The 22,253-nt window shown below is 55.2% G+C and overlaps 1 protein-coding gene across 1 annotated transcript in view; it reads right to left on the bottom strand.

Annotated features, from left to right (window-relative positions):
- Positions 1-399: 399 nt before the first annotated feature.
- The window catches only part of SLCO2A1 (solute carrier organic anion transporter family member 2A1), a 78,178-nt gene continuing 56,324 nt past the window's right edge, over positions 400-22,253 (bottom strand). Inside the window, exons 4-14 of the mRNA XM_059920299.1 lie at positions 20,430-20,657; positions 19,542-19,640; positions 17,479-17,615; positions 15,373-15,451; positions 14,698-14,862; positions 13,475-13,664; positions 11,688-11,853; positions 9,215-9,378; positions 5,849-5,913; positions 3,227-3,350; positions 400-2,393 (exon numbers count right to left, since the gene is read on the bottom strand). Of these exons, the coding sequence (XP_059776282.1) occupies positions 2,273-2,393; positions 3,227-3,350; positions 5,849-5,913; positions 9,215-9,378; positions 11,688-11,853; positions 13,475-13,664; positions 14,698-14,862; positions 15,373-15,451; positions 17,479-17,615; positions 19,542-19,640; positions 20,430-20,657 (1,538 nt within the window). The 3' untranslated portion in view covers positions 400-2,272. The remainder of the gene's footprint in view (positions 2,394-3,226; positions 3,351-5,848; positions 5,914-9,214; positions 9,379-11,687; positions 11,854-13,474; positions 13,665-14,697; positions 14,863-15,372; positions 15,452-17,478; positions 17,616-19,541; positions 19,641-20,429; positions 20,658-22,253) is intronic.

Raw genomic sequence — 22,253 nt, 5'->3', positions numbered from 1 at the left:
GACACCATTATAGTCCCAGCTGGCAGGTTTGCTGTGGGCCTGTCGTACTGGCTGTGACCAAGTGATCGGTGATGATTATGATATTAGTTCTCTTTGGTGTCATGGACTTAGCTGTCTGTGTCCAACCCCACTTCTGCATATAAACTCAAGGGCAGGGATCAGGGCTCCTGAGAGCCCAGCACTGTGGGGTCTTGACAGTCACCCGCAGAGCTTCACTGAAGGGACAAGAGGCACCTGCTGCTGCTGTGTACCAGGACGATGGGTTAGAGTGGCATCACCTCCCATCCCCATGGCCTTGGGCCCCCAAGGGTTGGGGCAGGGGCAACTCCTCTGGCCAGAAGGTATAGGTTCTTTCTGCTCTCTAGCAGATACACATGACAGTACAAATTCATGACCAAATTATATCAACAGCAGAATTATAATATATTAATAGCAATATCATAATAGAAAAAAGGCTTGGGAGGGCAACCATCTTCCAGAATCTGAAGGTTGGCATTCATTTTTCATGAGCTCAGCTGAAGGTAGTGCCTTCAGAATTTGGTTAAATGGCAGCGAGAAGGACCAGGGTTAGTGGCAGGGAATCATTTTCCGAGCAGGACGATTTAAGGTCCAAAACTGGCCCCTGAGGCTGCATGGAGCCTCCCTTCCAGAGTGAGATCTGTGGAAATAGAGCTGGTGGCTTTGGAATCAGGCTGTCTGTGACAGTGGCTTTCACAAAGACTTCGGTCCCATGGCAGTGTGGCTGTTGACATTCCACCATATGAGGCCTTTCTGGAGGTGGCTTCTGGAAGGGTCTTCCAAGAGCAGTGGCACTCAAGAGATCTGCATGTGGCCACGACCAACGTCCAGCTGCTCCAGAGGACATGGCGAGTCAGCTCCCTGTTTGGTAAAGGCCAGGAGCGGACTCAGTCCGATGGGGCGTGGACAGTCAAGGTCTTGTTGACAATCTCCGGGTTCTTGCTTGTGCAGCCCCAGCCCTGCCCAGTGAGCCCACTCTGGGAGGAGGCCTTAGTGTAGATGGAGGGCGGGGAAGCTCAGGGAGAACCATGCACCAGCGCCGCCTTTCACAAAGCCGGTCTCCAATAAATAAAGTACTTGTGGATGAAAGGCCTCCCTTGCTGGCTTCTGACTCTGAACCTGCACCCACAGCAGCAGCGCCTCTCGGCCCAAGTCCGGAGAAGGTGCCCACCCCTCTGGAGGCGGTGAGAAGAGGCTGACAAAATGCTGATGAGCGTGTTCAGGACCAGGACAGTCAACCTCTCGGGCCTCTACTTTGTGGGCTGCAGATGGCCGAGCAGCCTGGCAGCTTTTGACATTCCCCGGGCGTCATCACCTGTTTTGCGGACATCCCCGACGGCCTCTCTTTACTCCGCGACACACAGGCTAAAGTCCAGACGAGGGAGCCCGTGTGAATCACCTCATGTGCGCCTGGGGAGGCTTGTGGGGGAGGGGTTCTTCCCGCCACTCTGAGATGATGAGCCCTGTCCTCACACCGTGGAGTGGGGCCTGGGCATCACGACTATCCACAGCCGGCCGCAGGTCTTCACCACAGCGTGGCATTCTTAGTTCGAGATATACCCCCAGAAAGACAGAGATAAACATGCACAGACCCGTGTACGGAAGGGCCTAGAGTTAACGTGAACGGCATTTGGATGGCCCATCCTTGGGTGTCAGTCCCAGCTCTGGCGCCTGAGCGTGGGTAACTGAGAGGGGACCAGCTGGCCGTACTTCCCAACGGGGCAGCTTCCAAAGTGGCCTCTCGGGGCAGGAAGCGAGGATCTGAGGGGAAGGGAGCCGGCCCCTCCTGGGTTCTGTGCTGGTGCTGAACCCGGACGCAGAGGGGGCTGCAGCCAGCCTCCCCCTCCCCTAGCCTGGTTCTGGCCAGTAAGAGCTCAGCCTTCCCTTCTTCCTCTGGGCAGATACCCAGAGGTCTCTCCGCCTGGGAAACCACCCACTACGGGGCTGGGGGGGCAGAGCTGCCTCAGTGAGCATCCCTACTGTGCAGGATGAGCCTGGGCCTCTGGGGGCCCCTCCCAAGGGGCTAGGGAAGACCCAGCCCTCCAGCTCTGTGCCCCCCCCCCCCGCCCAGGTGCACAGCGGCCTCAAGGGACCCTGGGGTGCTCTGGGAGGAGGGGACAGGGAAGGCAAATGGTGGTGGGGTTTTCTTTCTTATTTAAGAAACGAAAAGGAGATGCCGTGTTAACGTTAGTAAATGTGGGCAGGTGTGGGGCAGGGGCCGCTCTCGGGAGCAGGGCGGCGGCGAGGTCGCCTGTCAGATGAGGCTGGCGGCCTTCTCCTGCACGTTGTACTCCTTGCTTTTCTTCACCCGCCAGCTGACGTAGAGGAGCAGCAGCATGCCCAGAGCCTTGTAGCCCACCTGCAGGCCCAGGTACCTGGGGGGCAGGAGACAGGACCCGTGAGGGGTGTGGAGGCTCTGTGGCCAGCATCCCAGTGGCCCGGGCCATGTGTCCTCACCACTCAGGGAAGGATCCGGGCCCACCCAGGTGGGGCCACTCTCCTCATTCCTTTTATCCCCAAGACCACAAGCCTCCCAGGGAGTAGATGTGGGACTCCCAGTCCAGTGCTTCTCGTCCCTGCCCTGGCGCCCCCTGGAGGGCCAGAGAAACACTGCAGACCCAGCCGCCTGGAGGGTCCTGCTGCCCAGCACAGCCAGGAGGGGGCACCTTCCCGCTGCCCTCTTGGTCTGCCCCTCTCCAGGCCTTCTATGCCCCTCCCACGCCATTTCCAGATCCCGTCCAGCCCCCTGAAGCCCACTCTCCCTGCTGTTTCTGTCTGTGGGATGAGGCAGCAGGTGAGGTGGCTGGAAGAGGTGCCAAACTCAGTGGTGCTGCAGCTGGGTGCCGCCTGCCCTTGGCCTCTGCCAGGAGCCGTGATGGGCCACCTCTTTCTGAGCAGTGGGAGGCTGGCCTGGCATCATCATCCCACAGCCACGGCCTCTCCCTTTGAAAAACCTCTTTCTGCTGCTGTTTCCGCCCGCTGAGGGCCAGTGGGGACCGCAGAATGGGGGCCACATCAGAGCAGCCCCTGAGTCTTGGACGGCTCTCTGTGAGCCCTGAAATGCCGGTCACCGGTGGCCCCGCTCCCTGCCCAAGGCAGCCCCCCTCCTGCCCTCTCCCTCGGAGGCCTGAGAGCCTCACAGTTGCCACCGGAGCAGATGACGGCCTCTGCTTGGGCCTGGGGCCTGGCACGTCGTGCGGGTCCTCACCTGTCTCGGAGAGCGTCGTTGTCATAGTAGATGCAGGCCCCTCGCCTTCCAGAGCACTGCGCGCCCCAGCGGATGCAGGAGTAGTCGATGGTGAGGCCGTAGAGGGCTGGAGATGGCAGCCAGGCTGGCGTCAGTGGGAAGAGAGTTCAGAGAGCTCAGGTCACGTGCAGCTGCCAGCAGAGGCGCCCGGCAGGGTGGGGAGCGAGCCCCCAAGTGCCCCTGCACGGCTCACGGGCATGAGCACGGCTCTGCCCCACCCTGGGAACCACAGTGACTTTGGAAAGCAGAAGAGCTTTCCGTGAAGCCTGAATTACTCTTTCACCAGAGGCTTAGAAGAGAAAAGGGGCCTGAGCCATCCTTCCAGGGCAGAGTGAGTCACAGATGTCACCGTGGGCCTGCTCAGACAGATACCATAGTTCCCACACTTGGGATTGCTAGGCTCCACTGGGTGGCAGGAGGCTCTTGAGGACACCAACTCCTCGGGTCCTCACAGCAGCCCGGAGGTGGGTGGGTGTCCTCATTTTAACGGGAGGGAAGGTGGGCTTGGCTGGCTCACCTTTGCATAGGCAAGTGGGGTTAGGGCTGGACTTTGCACCCTAGTTTTTGGAGGTTCAGATCTCACATTCTTCCACTACACGAAGCTGCCCTGCTGGCTTAGACAACACCCCCAGCAGACCCCCAACACCCTGGCTGCTCAGGACCTCCCAGGCCCCCTGAACTTCCCCACAGCTGAGTGGTGAGAACTGGTCCAGCAGGGGCCACGCCCTACGGCTGCTGAATATTCGGATGAGCCCCGCATCCTTAGCTACAGTTCTAGGCAGTCACTGGACTGGGGAAGGGCTTGGCTGGATCCACATCTGGGCCAGGCCACCCCATTCTCAGAACCACTCTGAACTGCCTCTCAGACTCTGTTTTGGGCCCTGTGGGAAGCTGCTTCTGGAGAAAAGAAAAAGGCAGTCTTCTGCTTGTGGCTCTGCCCAGAGGTGGGAACCTTCAAGAACCAGCCTCTCTATTCAGACCTGCTGGCTCCCAAATCTCCAGGTGAACAGGGGATGGAAACTGGACACAAGGACTGACCTTCCTGAATGATGTTCCCTGAATAGAAATAAAGTCCAGAAAAATTTTCAACCAAGTCCCAGTGGGTAATTTGAAACTTGCCAAGTCCTTGTTTCTACCCAGAGTGGAACTGCCTTCTCAGGTGATGAATGGATCCCTCCAGCCTGCGTTTTCTACCTGTGGTGGCCACATTGAATTATCTGAGCTCAAATGAAATAACAAAGGCAGCAGGTGCTTTGAGCCTCAGGAGAGGGGCTGTTTTCACGGTGGCTGGAAGAAGCAGGGCAGGGCTCTCCAGAGCCCATCTTGGCTGCTGTTGGGCTGGGCGGAATGTAAGGTTTCCTTCCCAGTGGAGGTTTCAGAGCAAGTTATAAATGATAAATTACAAATGGAAAGGCACTGTGGTGACGACCATACCTCTGCCACCAGGACAGGATAGATCCCAGTGTCCTGTGTCCTTTATGCTTATAATATAGGCCAGAGGAGCAGAGTCTGAAGGGGGGCTTCTGGGGCGAGAGGAGCAAGTGGCCAGAGACTGAGAAATCCCACCGAAAAAACTGGTTCACTTCTCATCATCCCACACCTCACCCAGATTTGGTCGGAGAGGGCCCCCTGCTCAGCAGGCCCAGGAGAGACATTACCCACACACCCCAGCGTGATCATGGAAGCTGCTACGGGGTGACGTGCAGATCAGACTCCCCGGTAATAATGCACCATGGGCTCTGCAGGGATTTCAGCGTTTAAGGTCAGAAAGGGCAGCTTGATCACAAATGAAGTCCCTCCACTGCAGTCACCGTATTCCCCGCTGCAGTGCATGCCCCCGGGTCTTCAACAAATCTGTCCTTTTATCTGGTCCCTTTACTCAGTGTAAATCTGTCCTGGAATCGGTCCCTTTACTTAGTGTACCTTCACTGCAAGGGTCTCCATATTAGTGCCCTGTGTTTATCTCGTGCCTGGAGGTGTCCAGAAGGGACAGTCCAGCGTGAGCAGTCTGGGAAAGGACCTGCCGGGCAAGCTGGCTGTTCCCTGATGCCTGCAGGCAGCTCGTCCTCCTGTAGCCAGTCCTGATCTCTGGGCGCAGTTCCCTTCCTCCTGGGCTCTGGGCTGCTCGAGAGCAGGCAGGGTTGGCCGGCAGGGGGCCCCACTTTGCCGAATAGAGGTAGGAGGAGTGGATTTTGTCAAATGGAAAGGAAGCCAGGGCTGGGCTCTGCTGCTGTTCTGGTTGGGACAGGAGCACGAGGTTTTGTTTCTACAGAGAATTCTTGGAGAGAGATGAAAAAAATACCTGCCTTCAATGTTCTATTAGGCATTCTCAGCTGCACCCACTTTTCCTTTTTCTTACGTAATTTCATTTGGTGTTAATGCCATAGATGGAATCTTTCCTAACCTCAAGTGATGGGGAAACCGCCCATATGGAATTTGGCATTTACTGTTGTGTTGACTGTGTACAGCTTCTCTTTACGACAGAGATGAGATGGGGCTTTCCCCGTCCCCACCCTGCACCCCACAGCCCTCTGAGTCCCCTTCGTCTAGGGCCACGAGGAAGGGGGCATCTCTGACACTTACCCAGCAGACGCATCAGCAAGAACTGTACTCCGATGGCAAATGACTTTTCCTCCTGGTTCACCACGCTGAAAAGGCAAACAGGAAATCAGCCGTGGGAGGACTCAGGGCTGTGCCTTCCCTCCACTGGGGCAGCCAGCCTCAGGGCACATTGGAACCTGCCCTCACGTGGCCTGACTGGGTTCACCTGGGCCCCGAGCTCCTGTTGCTCCTCTCAGTGGTCCTCAAAGCATGGTCACTGGACCAGCAGCATCACCCTGGGAACTTACTAGAAAGGCAGATTCTCAGGCCTTGCCTCAGAAGAAGAGTCAGACACTCTGGGGATGGGGCCCAGTGATCTGTGTTGTAAGAAGCCCTCCAAGAGATTCTGTGCACACTCAGGTTTGAGAACCACTGGTCTCTGTGATTTTCTGGGCTGCCCAGAGCCCCCTTCAAGAAGCAAAGGGCAGAGCATCTGGGAGCGGAGAGGATACTGAAGGCTGTGTTTATGGCTGCAGGTCTGAACAGCTCCTGTGGTGTTTACAGCAATAGAAGACAGCCCTGATACAAAGTGTAATTAGTGCCCCTGGGCTTTCGGCTCCTGTGTGCAATTAAAAGAATCCTCTACTTTGGGCCGGCTTCGTGGGCATGCGCCCTGTGTGGCCTCACAGGGCCCCACCCTCAGAAAGGTCCCGTGTTTGCTTTTGTGCTCTGCTGTGGCTGGCTTGAAATTCTTAATAATTTTGGAACCAGGAGCCTTGCATTTCCATTTTGCACTGGGTCCTGCAAATTATGCAGCCAGTCCTGCCCCCACCCTTCTTCCCTCAAGAGGAGAAAAGTGCTTGGCTGAGGAAGGAGGTTCAGCGAGAGAGGAGGGAGGCTGTCTGTGGGAGGTCCTGCCAGGCCCTGTCATCCCTGCTGGGCATGGAGCAGAGGGAGGACACGCCCTTCCACGAGGTGGGGAGCCAGGGGCGGGCCAGCTGGGCCACCAGGCTTCCCTGTGCCCTGAGTGCACACACTCCTGAGTGGCAGCTGGCTGGGGGAAAGCATTCGGGGGCTGAGGGGCCAGCAAGGGAGGGAACTCAGAAGTAATCCCCAGATCTCTGCAAACATCTCTTGTTTTACCTCCATAGTTCTGCTAGCAAACTGGAAAGGGACCTTCTTTCAGCTTCTCAGAATACCCACTGGGGTGAAGCAGCGGGGAGGCACCCACTAGGATCCCCCAAGTGGGAAGTGCCTCAAATCTCAATCTCATGGACACTCCCTTTATTGCCCATAGATCCCTTCAGTGGTCCAACCCATAATAGATGCTTCCGTGTCTTGGTCCTTATCCCTGGGCAGACTCCCTTGGATTCTCAGCTAAATGGGACTTGGGAACCCCAATTTGGCTTCTGACAGAGATTTTGAGTTCCTTGTACTCTCTGCCCCTTCAGCCCCGAATTAACCCTGGCTCTCTGACCTCTCTTTCCTGATACATCTTCGGCAAACCTTCACTCCCAGCCTGTGTTTCCATGCCTGGCTGGAGGCCACGACTGACACAAATAAGGTTTGGGTCGCCTACAATGCCATCTTTAAGCCTCACCTTCTCCATACCTCACAGCATCCATTCTTTCATCTTTCCCAGTGGGATTTATCTTTAAATCATTTTGGGATACTGGGGCCTCTTCTCCAATTTCACTCCAGCCCCTGACCAGAGATTTTCTAGAAAAGCCCACCCTGTGGTTGAAATGGTGCTTTGCCTCCACTACTTCCCCATCCCTGGGGCTTGACAGTCCTGTGGGAGGTGATCTAACAGGGATGCCCTTCTCCGCTGCTCAGGGACTTCCTTTTCCTATTCCCTCTCCTCGTCATGGCCACCCACACCCCTTTCTCAGGATCACTGGGTCCACCATGGTCCATCTGACTTGGGGTGCAAGAAGGGAAGCCCACTCAGGGGCCTTGGGTGAAAGCACGGGTACTTGGAATGCACGGATGGGGAGCAGCGGAGGAGAGGGTGGTGTTGGGAGGCATCCCTACACAGTCTTGCGGCGTATGCTAAGAAGGCGAGGTCCTGACTGTTCGCTTCGTGGGCCATTTCCCAGGGTTGTGGCTGCAACGAGCAACCTTGAGGCATGAGGTAAAATCTTCTAGACCAGCAGCAGGCTTGGTCTATATAAGCAGCGGCTCTCCCAAGCTCAGTGTTCCTTAGCTGTGACCTACACCCACTGCAGGTGAAACATACACCTGAGCCCCTCCACGTCACCCAGCAGGACTTGGGGGGCATGGATAAATGAGGCAACATGAGGTTCACACTGCTTGCTGTGCTGTGAGCAGCCAAGTCCTTTGGCTTTGACCCAGGAGTCTCCCAGCCTCTGCCAGCATCCTTGTGGAAGAGTAACAGAAACAGGAGCTTGGTAGTTTGCAAACTAACTTGTAAATAAGGTAAAATCCCAGACCCTTCCTCATCTCCTAGTCTTCTGGGGAAACTAGGTCATTGCCACCTAGCTAGCTGATAATAGTAATAGCAATAACAATAATTTGGTTAATAGTGATCATTAACCAATATGCAGAGCACCTTGTATTTACAAAGCAATTTACCATATAACCCTGACACCAATCCTTGGAGGTCAATATCATTAATCCCCTTTCATCCGCGAGGAAACTGAGACTTGGTGAGGTGGGCAACACCCAAGGACTTTCAGCCAGTACATGGCAGAAGTGGGCCTTTGACCCTGGCCCCGGGCTTCCAGATCCTGTGTTTTTCCCTCTCTGCTTGCCAGACGGATGAGGACACGAGGGAGGCAGGCAAGGGGTGAATTATGCCCACTTGGTTGAAACCTTATTTTCTCCTTCGCCGAGGGTGAGGTGAAGGGAGGTCATTCCCTGTCCACACCTCAGGGGCACCTCAGTGATGCTGTAAAAGGATACCTCTGTCCTCCCCTCCCACCTGGCTGGCCCTTCCCTTCTGACCTGGCTCCTAGCACACTGCGCTTTTCTCATTTCCATCCTTTCCGTGGCCCTCATTCTGTCTCTGGAACTTTCCTCATTTTCCTTCCCCGATTTTATGTATCCAACTGAATTCTCCTCCGTCCTCTCAGTTCTTTTAGGACTTGAAGATAAGTGGATCCACAGGCGTGCGGTCAGGCAGCCTGGCTTGGTCACGTGGCTCAGCCGTCAGGTCCCTGTGCGGGATGGAGGCACAGGGACCCCGTGAGACACGGAGTGAGGCTGCAGCTAGGGACTCCCAACAGGCCCGGCACAGAAGCCTCCGCCACTGGCGCACCAGCATTATCTCCCTGAATCACCCCAAGAACGTCCAAGGACTCTGAGGGGCACGAAAGGCAGGAGAGCTGAGAAGGGGGCAGCTGGGCACGAAGTGAGGGAAGCGTGGGGACGGAGAGGCGCACTCACCGCAGCACCATCATGTAGAGAGGGTTGTGGGAGATGCAGGCTATGAGCGCCACAAAGGAGATGAGGAAGATGGCCGGGAGCAGGAAGTGGGCGCAGGGGATGGGGCATGGGCCCGTCTTTGCTGAAGCGGATCCTCCTCTCACGCAGCTGCAGTTCAAGTAGGTCTTGGAAGGAGAGGGAGGGGAATGGGGGAAACCTGCTGTTATTATTTCGACTCCGCATACTTTAAACGCCTGCTCCAGCTCTCGCTCCTCTGCCCTCCCTGGGGAGCTGGTGATGCTGGATGCAGAGGCTGGACAGGAGACCAGGTGGGGGTTTCAAGTGCCCCATGGATCCTGCCTCTGACCACTATTTGGGCAACAGAAACCATCTTCACCAAAACCAGTTGTCCAGCGTGGGCTGGGCTCTTCCCGCAGTTACACCCATATCGGGATATGTAGGATTCCACTGCCAGGCACGGCCCACCCAGTGGGGACCGGGGCCTGGGAGGGCCCTCCTCTGGAGCAGCAGTGGTTTTGTGGGTTGCTGTTTTGGCTGTTTGTGTGTTTACTGCAGGGACGTTAAAGGAAGATAAAAATAGGAGGAGATAGCAGTGGGAACCCAGAGGAATCTACTGTACTTTCTGCCTGAGAGGAATTCTTCCTGTCTGCAAAGGTCTCTGTCTCAAGTCTGCGAATCCGTACGGCTCAACACTGTTGTACAGCTCTCCTTGGTGGCCACTGCCTGTCAGGTGGCCTTCACCTTTTCTCTCACATTGTCTGATAGACCAGCCTATGGTCCAATTACTGTAAGTGTCAAAGTAGTTATAGGGTCAAGATTAGAACTAATGAGCTGGTATGCTTCCTTCTACTAGGCATTGGAACTATGTACCCTTTTTACTTTGGCTACCAGGAAGCTCATAATTAAGTTATATGCAGTGTTGCTGCTACCTCCCTCAGTCTGGATTTTTTTAAACATAGATACTTTTCCTTATAATTTGCTATTTTTTCTTGATATTATGCTAATGGATTTTGGTCTTGATGTGCTTGTGCTGTTATTGGAAACCTGTCAAGATTATTTCTGGAAATAGATGAGTCAGAGATAAGTAAATAAAGATAAGAAAACCACAGAAGCCACCACAGGCTCCTCCGACTAGAAAGCAACTGAGAGAGCATCTTGCCCAAGTTCTTTGTCCTCCTGCTGCCTGAGAACCACACTCCTCTGCCCGCAGAGCTGGCTGTGGAAGCAGCCTTGTCCTGTCCTCTCAGGGGAGGATGGTAAATGGGTCTAGCCTTGCCTGTGCCCTCCACACACGCTTAAAGGAATAAGATGCATCCTCTCCTTAGGGCATCCTCAGGGGAACTGTAAAGACTTCCCAGCGCTCTTAGGAAAAAGAACATCCAAATCCTAACCTGACCCCTGCCTGCTCCCTGGCCGAGCAGGGTGTGACACTTCTCCTCAATCAGTGGCAGCCCTGGCCTTCTCTCTTTTCTCCTGTGCCAGCTAATTCATGCCCTGGGGCCTTGCAGTTGCATTCTGTTCGCTTCACTCCCAGGTCTTCATAGCGTTTTCTTCTTCTGGTGGTTCAGTTCTAATGTCACCTCCTCAGGGAGGCCCCCAGGCGTTCTCTGTCCCATTAAGTCTCTTCATGGCATGCGTTACTTTCTAAAACTCCCTTGTGCATTTATTTGGTAGAATACAAACTCATGAGGGCAGGGACCTGGGCTGATGGGTTCCCCCCTGAATACTCAGCACCCGTGGCTGTGTCTGTTGTTCACTAAATGTTTGCTGAATAACCACACAGATGACTGGACTTGGTTTGCTGCTGTCTGATCCTGGGAGGCTGGGAGCCGTACTGCTCTGAGGGCTGGCCAGGCCCTCACCAAGTTAGCCTGGTGAGTGTGGGCTACCTGAGTGGGAGGCTGTGGCTGGGAGATACCTGGCCTTGCACAGACATGCCCCAGGCTGAGGCAGCACCCTGAGTTCTAGTCTCAGATCTGCCCCTAAATAGCTGCAGACTTCAAGCCAGTTGTGTGGCCATAGCTGAGTGTCGAGAGGGATTGAACCAAATGCCCTCTATCACTACTTCCGGCTCTAAGCTTCCAGGTGCACATGACAGAGGCCCTCTGCCCTCGATTTATCTGGGCCAGTCCATGTGGCTTTGCAACACTGCCAGGACGCAGACAGGCCCATTAGGATCCGTCAGGGTGAGACTGGCAGGCCTCAGCTGAAGGAGTGCTCTGGCTTGTTTCTGCTCTGAGCATTGTTAGGCCTCAGGAATGTGAATTTGTTGGACATCGGCCCATCTTTAATTGACTTTAGGCTGTAGGCATCTGGTCATGACCCTAGGGAAGGGGAGGTGGAGAGAGGGTGGGTGTGGCCCAGAGGCCAGGGTGCTGGGAATGAGAGGGGTGGGGCCCTGCCCATCCCGAGTGGAGGAGCCGGCTGCAGGGGCACACACTTGGCAGTGGCCCGGGGCCCCTCCGGCCCTTACCGGTTGCTTGGAGACTATAGAGCTGAAGTTGACTTCACCGCAGCCAGCATGGCAAGGGGAGAGGTACTCAACCCCATCGTCTCCACAGACCGGGTGGAAGGCGGAATCTGGGCACGAGCAGTCCCTGCGGCAGGCGGGAGGCTGTGGATGTATAGAACTTGATGTGCTGCCAGCAAAACAGGAAATGGGAATCAAACAAAGCAAGACCAAAGGAAAACCTCTCCACTCCAGCCCAGCGTGAGTTCCCCGCCTGGTTAGTGTGCCTGTGCGTCTCTGTTTGTCTTGGGCCAGTGCCACCCAGGGATCTGAATTATGTCTGTTGGAGCCAACAGTGAAATTGGCCGGTGCTCACGGCACCTCTACTGCTTCTGCTAGTAGGAGCCCAAACTACTAGTCGTTGGAAATGCCTGGTTGGCAAATCCCCCACTTCAGAAGGGGTCGAGACAGCCAACCAGTCAGGACTCTGAGGAGAGAGATGGCAGATGCTATGGGAAAGTCACAGGCAATAATTTCCCTTCCCTTCTCTTTCATCTGAGCTCGGGCTGAGGCCCCTTGAGGCAATCCAGGGTCTAGATGGCTCCCGTCTCTGGGTCTACGTAGCCGTCACCCAGGTCACTCCATTCCCCTGAGCTCCAACCAAGGGATTTCACTGGCTGAATCTCACCAGTCTTACCATATCTGATATTCCTGCTCTTCTTAGGGGAGGGTCCAGGTTGGGGCTGATAAACCACAGTTCAGAGCTTTGCTAAAGTAATTATACTAATCCTAGTTAATGGGCATCTCTCATGCTCCAGGCACTGTGCCCGAGGGCTTTTCATGCGCCATCACAGTAAGTCTAGAATTAGTGGTGCTCCTTTTGTGGATGAGGAACCTGAAGATTAGATAAGTTAAGTAACTTTCCCCAGCCAGTATAGAACAGTGCCAGAGCTAGGACCTGGTCTGATGACAAAGCCCCGTGCTAAACTCCAAATAAAAACCTTCTCCGTCTCTCTCAATCCACAGCCAGAAGACCAGTACAAACCAGGGGGTGGGGGGTGAGTGACATCCTGAGTGACACTCCCTTCCCTCATATCCACCAGAGACAGGAGAGTTTCTTTCAAAGAGAAAGAGAAAACACCAAGGCTGAAAAGTATGGCATCTCCAAGTATTGCAACCTCACCGGGCAAAATCTTAAAGAAGAGCTGTTGAAAGGTGGCTCCCAGGAAAAAAGTAACTGCTCCTTGCTCAGCACACTCCCTCATGGGCCTCAAAGCCCTTTCTGAACATGAAGCCAGACTTAGAACTTAAAACCATGTTGCTTTATGCAAACCGACAGGTATACTTTACCTGCCCTCTTCCTCACCTGCCCTAATTTTTCAAGCCTGCCATCACTTTCCTTGTTCTTTCCCAGATCTTTGCAGGTCTCCGTCTCTCATCTTTCTTTCTTTCTCTCATCTTTCATCTACGCTCAATAAGACTCTGTAATTTTAGCCGGTACAGAGTGGATGCTAAAGGTAGCTATTTCCTGGTTCCTGAGGCTCAACAGCACTACAGATTCATCCTGAAACCAAACTAATTAGTTTTTGGTGCTTCTTAAAAAACAGAACCCTAACCCTGATTGCTGGTGACCCACTAGGACCCTCTGATTTCTTCTCATAATTGAGCACACTATTCAAGATCTGATTTTCTCAGTTGCCACATAAGAGATTAGATCAACAAGGGAAAAGGAGAGAGGACAGTTGAAGAAGCAGAAAGGAAGACGTGTGGCAGCCACTGACAGGCTCTGGCCCCAGCCTCATTCCCACTACCTGCGGGGGTTGACCTCTGCCACGACTGGGGTGGAGCAGCCCATGAAGAACAGAGGGGCACAGAGGATCATGGAGATGGTGATGATGATGGCAGCCACGCGGGGAATGGTTTGCAGAGAGAAAACAAAACGCTTCATGAGGATTCCTCCAAATAGCATCCCCAAGGCCGCAGCAGGGAGGTTCACAGCACCTACAGACGGAGAGAAGCTGGTCTGGGTGCACAGGCCTCACAGTGTGTGTGGGCCGCACACTGAGCTGGACCACAGAGAAGGGGGCATGGCTTCCTGAAGCGACATTCAATATGATTAATTGCAATAGTAATAAACGACATTAATTGAGCATTTACTGCAGAGTTATCTTGACATGGCAGACTGCCCTGCCTGTGCCAAGAATAAAGAAAGAAGTGGGGCCCTTGCAGCCAGAGGGATGTGGGTTGAATGTGCACTTATTAAGTGCCTTTCATTACCTGGCCCGTCCTTGAACTATGACCACATGGGGTTAGCAAGGCACTGGTGGTGCCCCCTGCCTGATGTGCTAGTCAGAGGCCAAAGGCTAGAGGCGTGAAGTCACAGCCAAGAGCCACACAGGAGGTCAGGGGTCACGCCCTGACCACCTTGCCACTTCCACATGGTCAAGCTCACCTGTGAATTGGGCCCCATAATTCCCTTGGGTACTTGGTGGGACCACATCAGTGTTTCTCACCCTCAGCTGCAAAAAACACCGATGCTGGATGCTGGACATTCTGCTTTCATTGATCGAGGGTGGGGCCTGGGCGTCCTGTATGTCTTAAAGCTCTCCAGGGGAGCCTAAAGTGCAGCGGGGACGGAGAATCACTGGGCCCCATACTCCTTATCCAGGTGAATGTCTTCAAGTCATTGGAGAAGAAGGAAAAAACCCAGAGGCATCTTGCCCAGCTCCCAGTTCAATCCTCTCTCTTTCCTTTGTCGCCCCTAATGATGTCAGGGCCTTTGGGAGGCAGTCAGGCTTTCAGCCCCTCTGGCGGGGAGGAAGTCATCCCCCAGCCTCCGCCCACTCCTGTCTGGAATGATAGGGGCCTAAGAAATCTGCCAAGAGCGGTCTAGATTGCCAACCTGGAAGAATGTCCTTAAAATTCTTTCTCTCGGGCAAGAACCCTCTGGCTCCTGCCTGTGTCCGGTCTGGGGGCTCCCGGCCCTGGGAGGGTGGCGGGAGGGCCCAGCCGCGGCGGCACCCGGGAGACTCACCGATGAGGAAGTTGGCGTAGGCCGCGGAGGCGCCGTACTGCTTCTCCAGGAACTTGTTGAGGAAGGTGGAGAGGCCGGCAATGACGGAGGAGAAGGTGCACTGGGCCAGGACCACCAGCATGAAGAGCGGGTTCATCAGGAGCCTCAGGAAGATGCGGGGGAACCCTGCCAACAGACTGCTGTCAGGGCCGGGCCTCCGGGCAGTGGTCACAGGGTCCGTGACCCTGGCCACTGCCCTTCCTCCCCCCCAGGCAGCTCCTCTCTCTTCCTCAGGGCAGAATCCAGGCCCTGAGCCGTTCAGTGGCCTGTTGGGGGCACACAGCCACTCGGACTCCACTCAACACGCACATGGGCTGAATGAAAGGAGGACAGGCCTGGAAGGAGTCAGGCGGAGGGTGACTGTACATGATGGCTGAACCCATGGGCAGGGAGGGGAGAGGAGAGCATGGGCCAGGCGGTGCGGGTGGCGCTGCCTCTGTCTGAGTTTGGGTCTCCTGCCATGTGCACAGCAGCGGTCACCAGGGCCCCTGGCAGAGCCCCTCGGGAGGGGTTGGCCAGTTTTAGACCACCTGCTCTTGGTGCCCCTCACCACACCTAACGCCACATGGGCTGGGCTACCCCGGGCCGCCCCCACCCCGAGCCAGCCCTCCCAGGGCTGCCGGGTCACTCAGTTACGTTTAATGAAATCCACCAGGGAGCTTCTTGACTTGGCCTCTTCCATCTTCCTTGCCTCATCCGCTATGGTGGGCGTCCTCTGAAGGCGGCGAAGGGGGTGAGGGTTAATGACCCAGGTGCCCTGCAGCCACCTTCCCTGGGCCCTTGATCCTTCTGGTCTTAGTGGCTCAGGGCTGGGCAGTGGTCAGCCGCCCCGCATGTGTGTGGGAGGGCGTCCAAAGTCATCACCCCCTGCGTGTCAGTGAGACCGGTGCTTGGCCACCGACCAGGACGCGTCCATGCCAGGACCTCCCAAGATATTATTTCATACCTGGGCATATTATTTCGTATCTAACTGTTGGCTGATGCCAAAAGGCATCCGAGTGGATCTCACCCCTTGTCTGTCTGTCATGGCTACACTTCTTCCCTGTCCTCAGATTCCAGGGGCTGCGGGCTTCTGGGACGCTCTGGTCTAGAATGACCTCTGTTCTCCAGCTCTCTCTTTCAATCTCCTCTATGGAGTCCCTTCTTTCTTCTGGGCCCAAAGCTGGGTCCTGTTCAAGGCTCTGACCTGGCTCTTAGCCTGCACTTCCTGGGCAAACCTCCTCAGTGAACTCGCCTTCTGCTTCCGAACTTGTTAGCTGCAGCCTGAGGCCCCCAGCTCTGAACCACCACACAGACGCAAGGCCCCTGAGCTCTGACACCATTAGGATCCCCCAGGGGACTCATCAGCAGGCCTAGGAGCGCCCATTCATTTAGTGCTTTCTCCATGGTGGGCACCGCACCCAGCGCTCTGCATGCAATGTCCCGTTCCTCACAACCTCCTCCCAAGATAGGGACTCTATCGCCAGTATTTTAAAGCAGAGGAGACTTACGAGCAAGGAAACTTGCCTAGGATCCCTCAGCTAGTTTACCAGTAGCAGAGCTGGATTCAGGTTTGCCTCCCCCCAAAACCACCCCGATGTGCTGCCAACCTCTGAAATTCTTCCTCAAGGCAAGCGGAGGCCCCTCTACCCTCGCCCCTCCCCCAAGCTGGGCCTAGATCTCACACACCTCATTGCCAGACGTCCAGCTCTGCCTCTGGCTCTGAACCTCGGCACAAATTTTTGCCCCTCTCAGCTCACTGCTGAGTCCTTCTCAGCACCCCCTCCGAGGACATCTCCCCCTGCCCTTGCCTCAGCTGTCCGGCAGCCATGGCCTCCGTCCTCAGCTGCATCCCCCATCTCTACACCGGCCTCATCAGATCTCCAGCCTTCATTCCTTCCCAACTCTCCAACCTCAACCTTGACCCAGCTGCCATGTTGTCACCTGAGTGGGCACCAGTCACTCAGGATTTCATGGGATCAGAACAAGTTTTAGACCCTTCAGCCTAAGGTCAAGGCCCCCACCCAGGCTTCTCCCTCTTGTTTTCCATTCTCATCCTTCCCTGATTTCCATTCTCATCCTTCCCTTCATTCCTTCCCAACTCTCCAACCTCAACCTTGACCCAGCTGCCATGTTGTCACCTGAGTGGGCACCAGTCACTCAGGATTTCATGGGATCAGAACAAGTTTTAGACCCTTCAGCCTAAGGTCAAGGCCCCCACCCAGACTTCTCCCTCTTGTTTTCCATTCTCATCCTTCCCTGATTTCTTTCCCCAACAGATATGACTGGAAGATGCAGGGCAGGGCAGTTGGCTCAAAGTGTGCTCCACTCGCAGCCCACCCTCACGCTCTGCAGCACGAGGAACCCCCTTCTTACTCAGTCCTTTAGGATTAGACATGACCAGCCCTATTACATGCAAAAGTCAACTGCTCCAGGGCACATATTCAGCTTTTATTGGCTCTTAATTCTTTATCCCACTTTAGATGAACTCAGTGTTTCCCCAGACTACATTCCCTGGAGCCCTCCTAATCTCTGAGGTGCTAACACAGTAAAGGGAACACTGATGAGATACCATCTTTTTGAAATTCACAAGCACTCTCACCTCCCAAAGTCTCTCAGAGGTCCTGTATCATGAAACTTGTTTAGATTTCACCCAGAATTTACTTAACTTGCTGCAACTTCTCAGCTTTGTTTATTTTCTACCTCTACCTACTTTTATGAAACTCTTATAATCAGTAGAATTGTGGGTTCTCAGACGCTTACCTCCATTCCTCTGGGCATTGCTCGAGGAAAGAAAAAAAAGGGAAAAGAGGTAACAACTAGGCAGGCTGAGGAAATGAGCAGGCCCAGCCACCAGGCTCCTATCCATCGGGGGTCTCCGGGGCTCAAGTTAACTGCAGCTGAAGAGAAAACAAAGGACACAAGTGTTTGTTGGATGAATGCATGATCTCACCTTACTGATCGGGGGAACTTTCTTCCCACGATGGAGAAGAGGTAAGCTGTGAGCTAGCATCTTCGTCCAGACGGCATTCTCTCTCCAGGCCACTCTGGTCTTCTCAGAGAACGGAGGCCACTGGGAGGATCAGTGAGGTTAACTTTGGCCTGCAAGCGCCATTTCATTGGTCAGTTTTCAAACCCATGCATGTATTCGTGGTTTCCAAGCCTGCACTCTTAATCACTGGATGCTACTGCCTCCCAACTTTATTGATCCCTAAGAAAGGAGGCCTCAAAATCCTTAGGTGCTCAAAAAAACAACCACCAACAGAGTAGGCCACCAGGCCTCTGAAGGAGATGCTTTCTTCTTTGTAGTCTCCCATCCACGTCTAAGGGTCTGCCACTGTGCTTCCCTTTGTAAAGAAACTACATGGGCACGGAGGGAGGGAGAAGATAGCAGAACAGCCCTCAGCCCAACTCTGTCCTGGGCACTGTCCCTGGTGCCCTGGGAGCTCAGTTGCTAGTCTCTTTGGGCAACGAAGAGCCAGGACCCAACTCAGGAAGTGCCAGTGAAGGCCAAAGATGGCTTGACCCTGAGCAGACAGCTCCGCTAGCTTTGCCCTTTCATTTGAAGTACAGGTGGATGACCCTGACATTGCGGTCAGACAGCCCCAGGGACAGGAGTCTACGGGCTCTGGCAGCAGGACTGGGTTAAGGCCTGCCCACATTCTTTGTGGGACAGGCAGGTTCTGATCTGGGTGCTGGGCACTGGCGGGTGGGGGGGTGTTATTCCTGAAGGTCAGGCTTGGACCTGCCTTCCAGCCACATCTGGCCTGTGGGAACTTACATATCACCCACACACGCCCCACGCGTTGCCCCCCTTGGCTCTGTCCGGATGGTTTCCTCCACTGGGAAGGCCTCTCCCATCACCACCTGTGTAATTCCACCCACATGGGATGCAGACCTCACCTCCCTGGGAGGCCCTCCCTCATCACCTCATGGAGGAGCACTCTTTCTGCCTTGGAACTGTCAAAGCACTTTGTCTATCCCTCTGTGACAGTGGCAACCTTCCCTGCCTTGTGGGAGGCTGTGGTGTGTAAGGCAACCTCACAATAGCCATATGCCCTTGCAGGGTCCATCCTGGGGTCGGCTCCCTGAACGGTTAACTCAGTACGTGTGCTCCTGTCTATGGATTGTACTTTCTCATCCTAAGATACACAGTGGCTTCATCCAGGTCACTTTTTAAAGAGCTCACTCCTGTCCACCTCAATATATATCAGGCATGTTCTAAACACTGCAACATCTCTATTTCACTATCATTAGCCCCATTTTACAGATGAGGAAACTGAGGCACAGAAAGGATGAAGATACTTGCCCAAGATCACTCAGCCAGTAGAGGAGGCGGAACCAGGATTAGACACAGGTTCTCTGCTACCTGTGCCCACATGGTTAAACACGATGTTACACCCCTCTGGATGGGAGTCATAATCCATGTGTGTATTCTGTGTAGTTCTTCTTCTTTTCCCCAAAAGACCTCTTATCAATATTTTCTTAAACAATCAAAACCATCTTAGAATCAAAGAATCATAGAGCTCTTTTTAATACCACCACCAAGACAGGCAGCTGTGGTGGCAACACCTGAGGCCCTGCCCTAGGTCTCAAGGTTTCCCGCTGCAGAAAGTGTGATTTCTTAGGGCAGAAAGTGTGTTTTCTTCAGCAGCGCATCCCCCTTGCCCACCCCCACCCCGGGCCCTGGAGAGAGGAGGCCCACGCTGTCTGCTGACTGCAGGAGGGAGGGAGGGAGTGGGTGGCAAGGGGGCCGTGAGCATTTAAAGTTCAAGCTTCATCCTTGTCCTGATTGGCTGGGGGTTGTGGTCCTGGCACACACTCACCTGTGTCCACCCTGCCGTAGTCCACAAAGATCTGCAGCATGACCGAGCCCAGCAGGTACCCGAAAGCCGGTCCGAATACAGAGATGGCAAATAAGATGGCTGGAAAGGGGAGGAGGAAAGGAGGCTGAGAGGGATTGAGAGGGTGGCAGCCCCGGGCTCTTTCGCTTGCTGAGGGGTTCCTGAGACATCACCCCATCTGTCCCCTGTCCCTGACAAGTCCACACCTGTGGCATTTACTATAGGCACGGCTGGAGCCACTCAAGATCCTGAGATGTGCGGAACCAAGCTGTTTCTCCTCCAGCCAGATGCCAGAGAGATCCGCTTGCCCGGAGAGAAGCGGCCTCCTTGGCATTTACAGATGCTGGCCCAGGTGCGTGTTGGTGGGCAAATCTCCTTGCAGGTACAGTGTGGCAGTGGCAGCCCTGGGGGAGCTTGTGGGCCACAGAGCCTGTGGGTGTGGTCTGTCTGGTCTGGGCCGTGGGCCCTGAGGATGCTCAGTGTGGCTTGTTCTAAGGGAAGGACTTGGTCAGTCAGATGGTCATGTGGTATCTGCTTTGCATATGCTTCTTTGAGGCCAAACTTTTCCCTAAGTGGGTGGCTCAGAGAACATGTGTGCCCAGCCTGTGCCCAGACTCGACAGACGCAGTAGCTACTGCTGGTCGAGGAGCTGCCCGGTGCCTGCCCTGGGACCAAGGGCTCACATACATCACCTCAGGTACTCCCACGTCCCCAGTGCACAGAGACTGTGGGCCCCATCCTGCAGGTGAGGAGCTGGGGCCTGGGCCGGGACTCAAACCAGGTGTGTCAGATCCCCAGACAGCTGTACGCATTGGCTGGGCCACGTCAGGATCCGCCCCCATCCCACAGCCCTCTTCAAGCCCGACTCACAGATGTACAGGGGCGAGTTGTTGGGCTCCGAGAAGTCGTCCACGTAGGAGATCCCGAACGGCTGGATGGGCACCGTGCCGATGCCTGCCAGCAGCTGGGCCACCACCATCAGACCCCACATGCTGCTGGTCTCCTTCCGGGAGTCCTGGGTGCTGCTGTGGCACTTGCTGGGGGGCAGGCCCTGCCAGTGTTTCTGACAGAGCTCAGTATGGAGGCGGCTGCTGTTCCCTGCAATGAGACAGGGGGCGCCGGTCACCCCCACCCTGGAGTCCCGGCCGCATCAGCTGGCCTCCAGACCCGGCCTTTCTCCCAGGCCTTCTGGGAGCGGCTCTAGAAACAAACGTGAGAGGAGGGGAGAGGGTGGGCTCCCTGCCCTGAGGTGGCGTGGCCCTTGTCAGGTGTGAGAGCCATCCTCGTCTCCTGGGGATCCATTCCTTCTCCTCTCTGGGCACAGGAGGGGGCTGGGCATGGAGGGATCAGTACCTTCCTCCCTGGGAAAGAGGAACCCAGGCTTGTCGGCCTTCAGTGCCCCTGTGCGCAGCCTCAGGCTCGGGCCCCCAAGGTGTGGTTCACTTCAGCAGGACAGAGGTCATTCTGTCCCACAGAAGATGGTGTCACCCCCAGCCGGGGATGCTCGCCAGGGGTCATGACTCCCAGAGCCCTCACTCCTGGATGAACCCGGCATTGGGTCACGCTAGAGAGCCCTGTTGTCAAAGGCATTGAACGTGCTTACCCAACCTGGCAGCTCCCAAGGATCAAGAACCTGGGAAGCTGAAGGGACTTTGAGACCGTCTGGTTTAAACCCTCCTGTTACAGATGGGGGGCGAGGCTGCACCTTCTGTGAGGGCCCCAGAGGCCGCAGTGTGGCCTGTGGGCACCAGTGCCTGTGGCTCTGGGGACCTGGCCAGGCTGGACGGCCACTCCCATGCCACTGTTTCCAATTTGGCCCACACGAAACAAAGAGTGCTGTCAGCTCCCTGAGGCCTTGAGGGCTCCTGAGGGCTCCTTTCCATGAGATGCCTTCTTTCCCAGCCTTGTAGAAGCCAATGGAAACTGCTAACGTCCCTGATCCCGCTCCCTGGAGTTCCGTTCCACTCTCATCTGTGGTCCTCCCAGAGACGGCAGAGCTCTGAGCTGGGTGGGCCTCAGAGTCCCACAGAGAGGAAAAGCGAGGGCCGTGGACGAGATCTGTCCATCACACTGGACTCTGCCCAGTGCTGTTGAGCTCAGGGCTCCTCTGGAAGGTGGGGCTGGGGAGGGGTCTGCCCTTCTCATCGTCCCCTCACCTCCCGCAGACACACATGCTCGTCCAGCCTGGCCCCAGCATCTCCTGTCCTCTATACTAGTGCCTGTGTAGGACATGTTTAAACACCACTGGCCTAGGGGGCTCCCCCATCGATCAGGGGGCCCTTTGGCAAAGGGGGCCAAGACGCCTGTCTGGTCAAGGTCATCCAGACCTGACCCCAGCTGTGTGCAGGGGAGCTGTGGGCACCCAGGCCAACGGCCAGCCCAGACTTTTGTGAGTGTCCCTCTGTACCTTCCTCCTCCCACTCCACACCCATTGTCCCCCCTTTCAATTCAGGGTTCGGATAGAGAGTGGTCTAACCACATGGGTAAATAGGAGGCGCCTCTTAGAATTAGAGTGGGGAGGTAGCCTTACTTACATGCAAAGACAGCTGTAACATCTTGTAGATTCAAAAAATAACTAGTAGTTTGGAGAAGAATATGATCCTTAATTTATAAAATGTATGCAGCCTAATGGAATATGCAGAGAAAAACTCTGGAAGACCATGGTTCTCTCAGGGTGATGGGATTGTGGTGATC

This window comes from Balaenoptera ricei, chromosome 4 (genome assembly GCF_028023285.1).
Source record: "Balaenoptera ricei isolate mBalRic1 chromosome 4, mBalRic1.hap2, whole genome shotgun sequence".
Lineage (NCBI taxonomy): Eukaryota > Metazoa > Chordata > Mammalia > Artiodactyla > Balaenopteridae > Balaenoptera > Balaenoptera ricei.
This window is presented reverse-complemented; position numbering and strand designations above follow the sequence as displayed.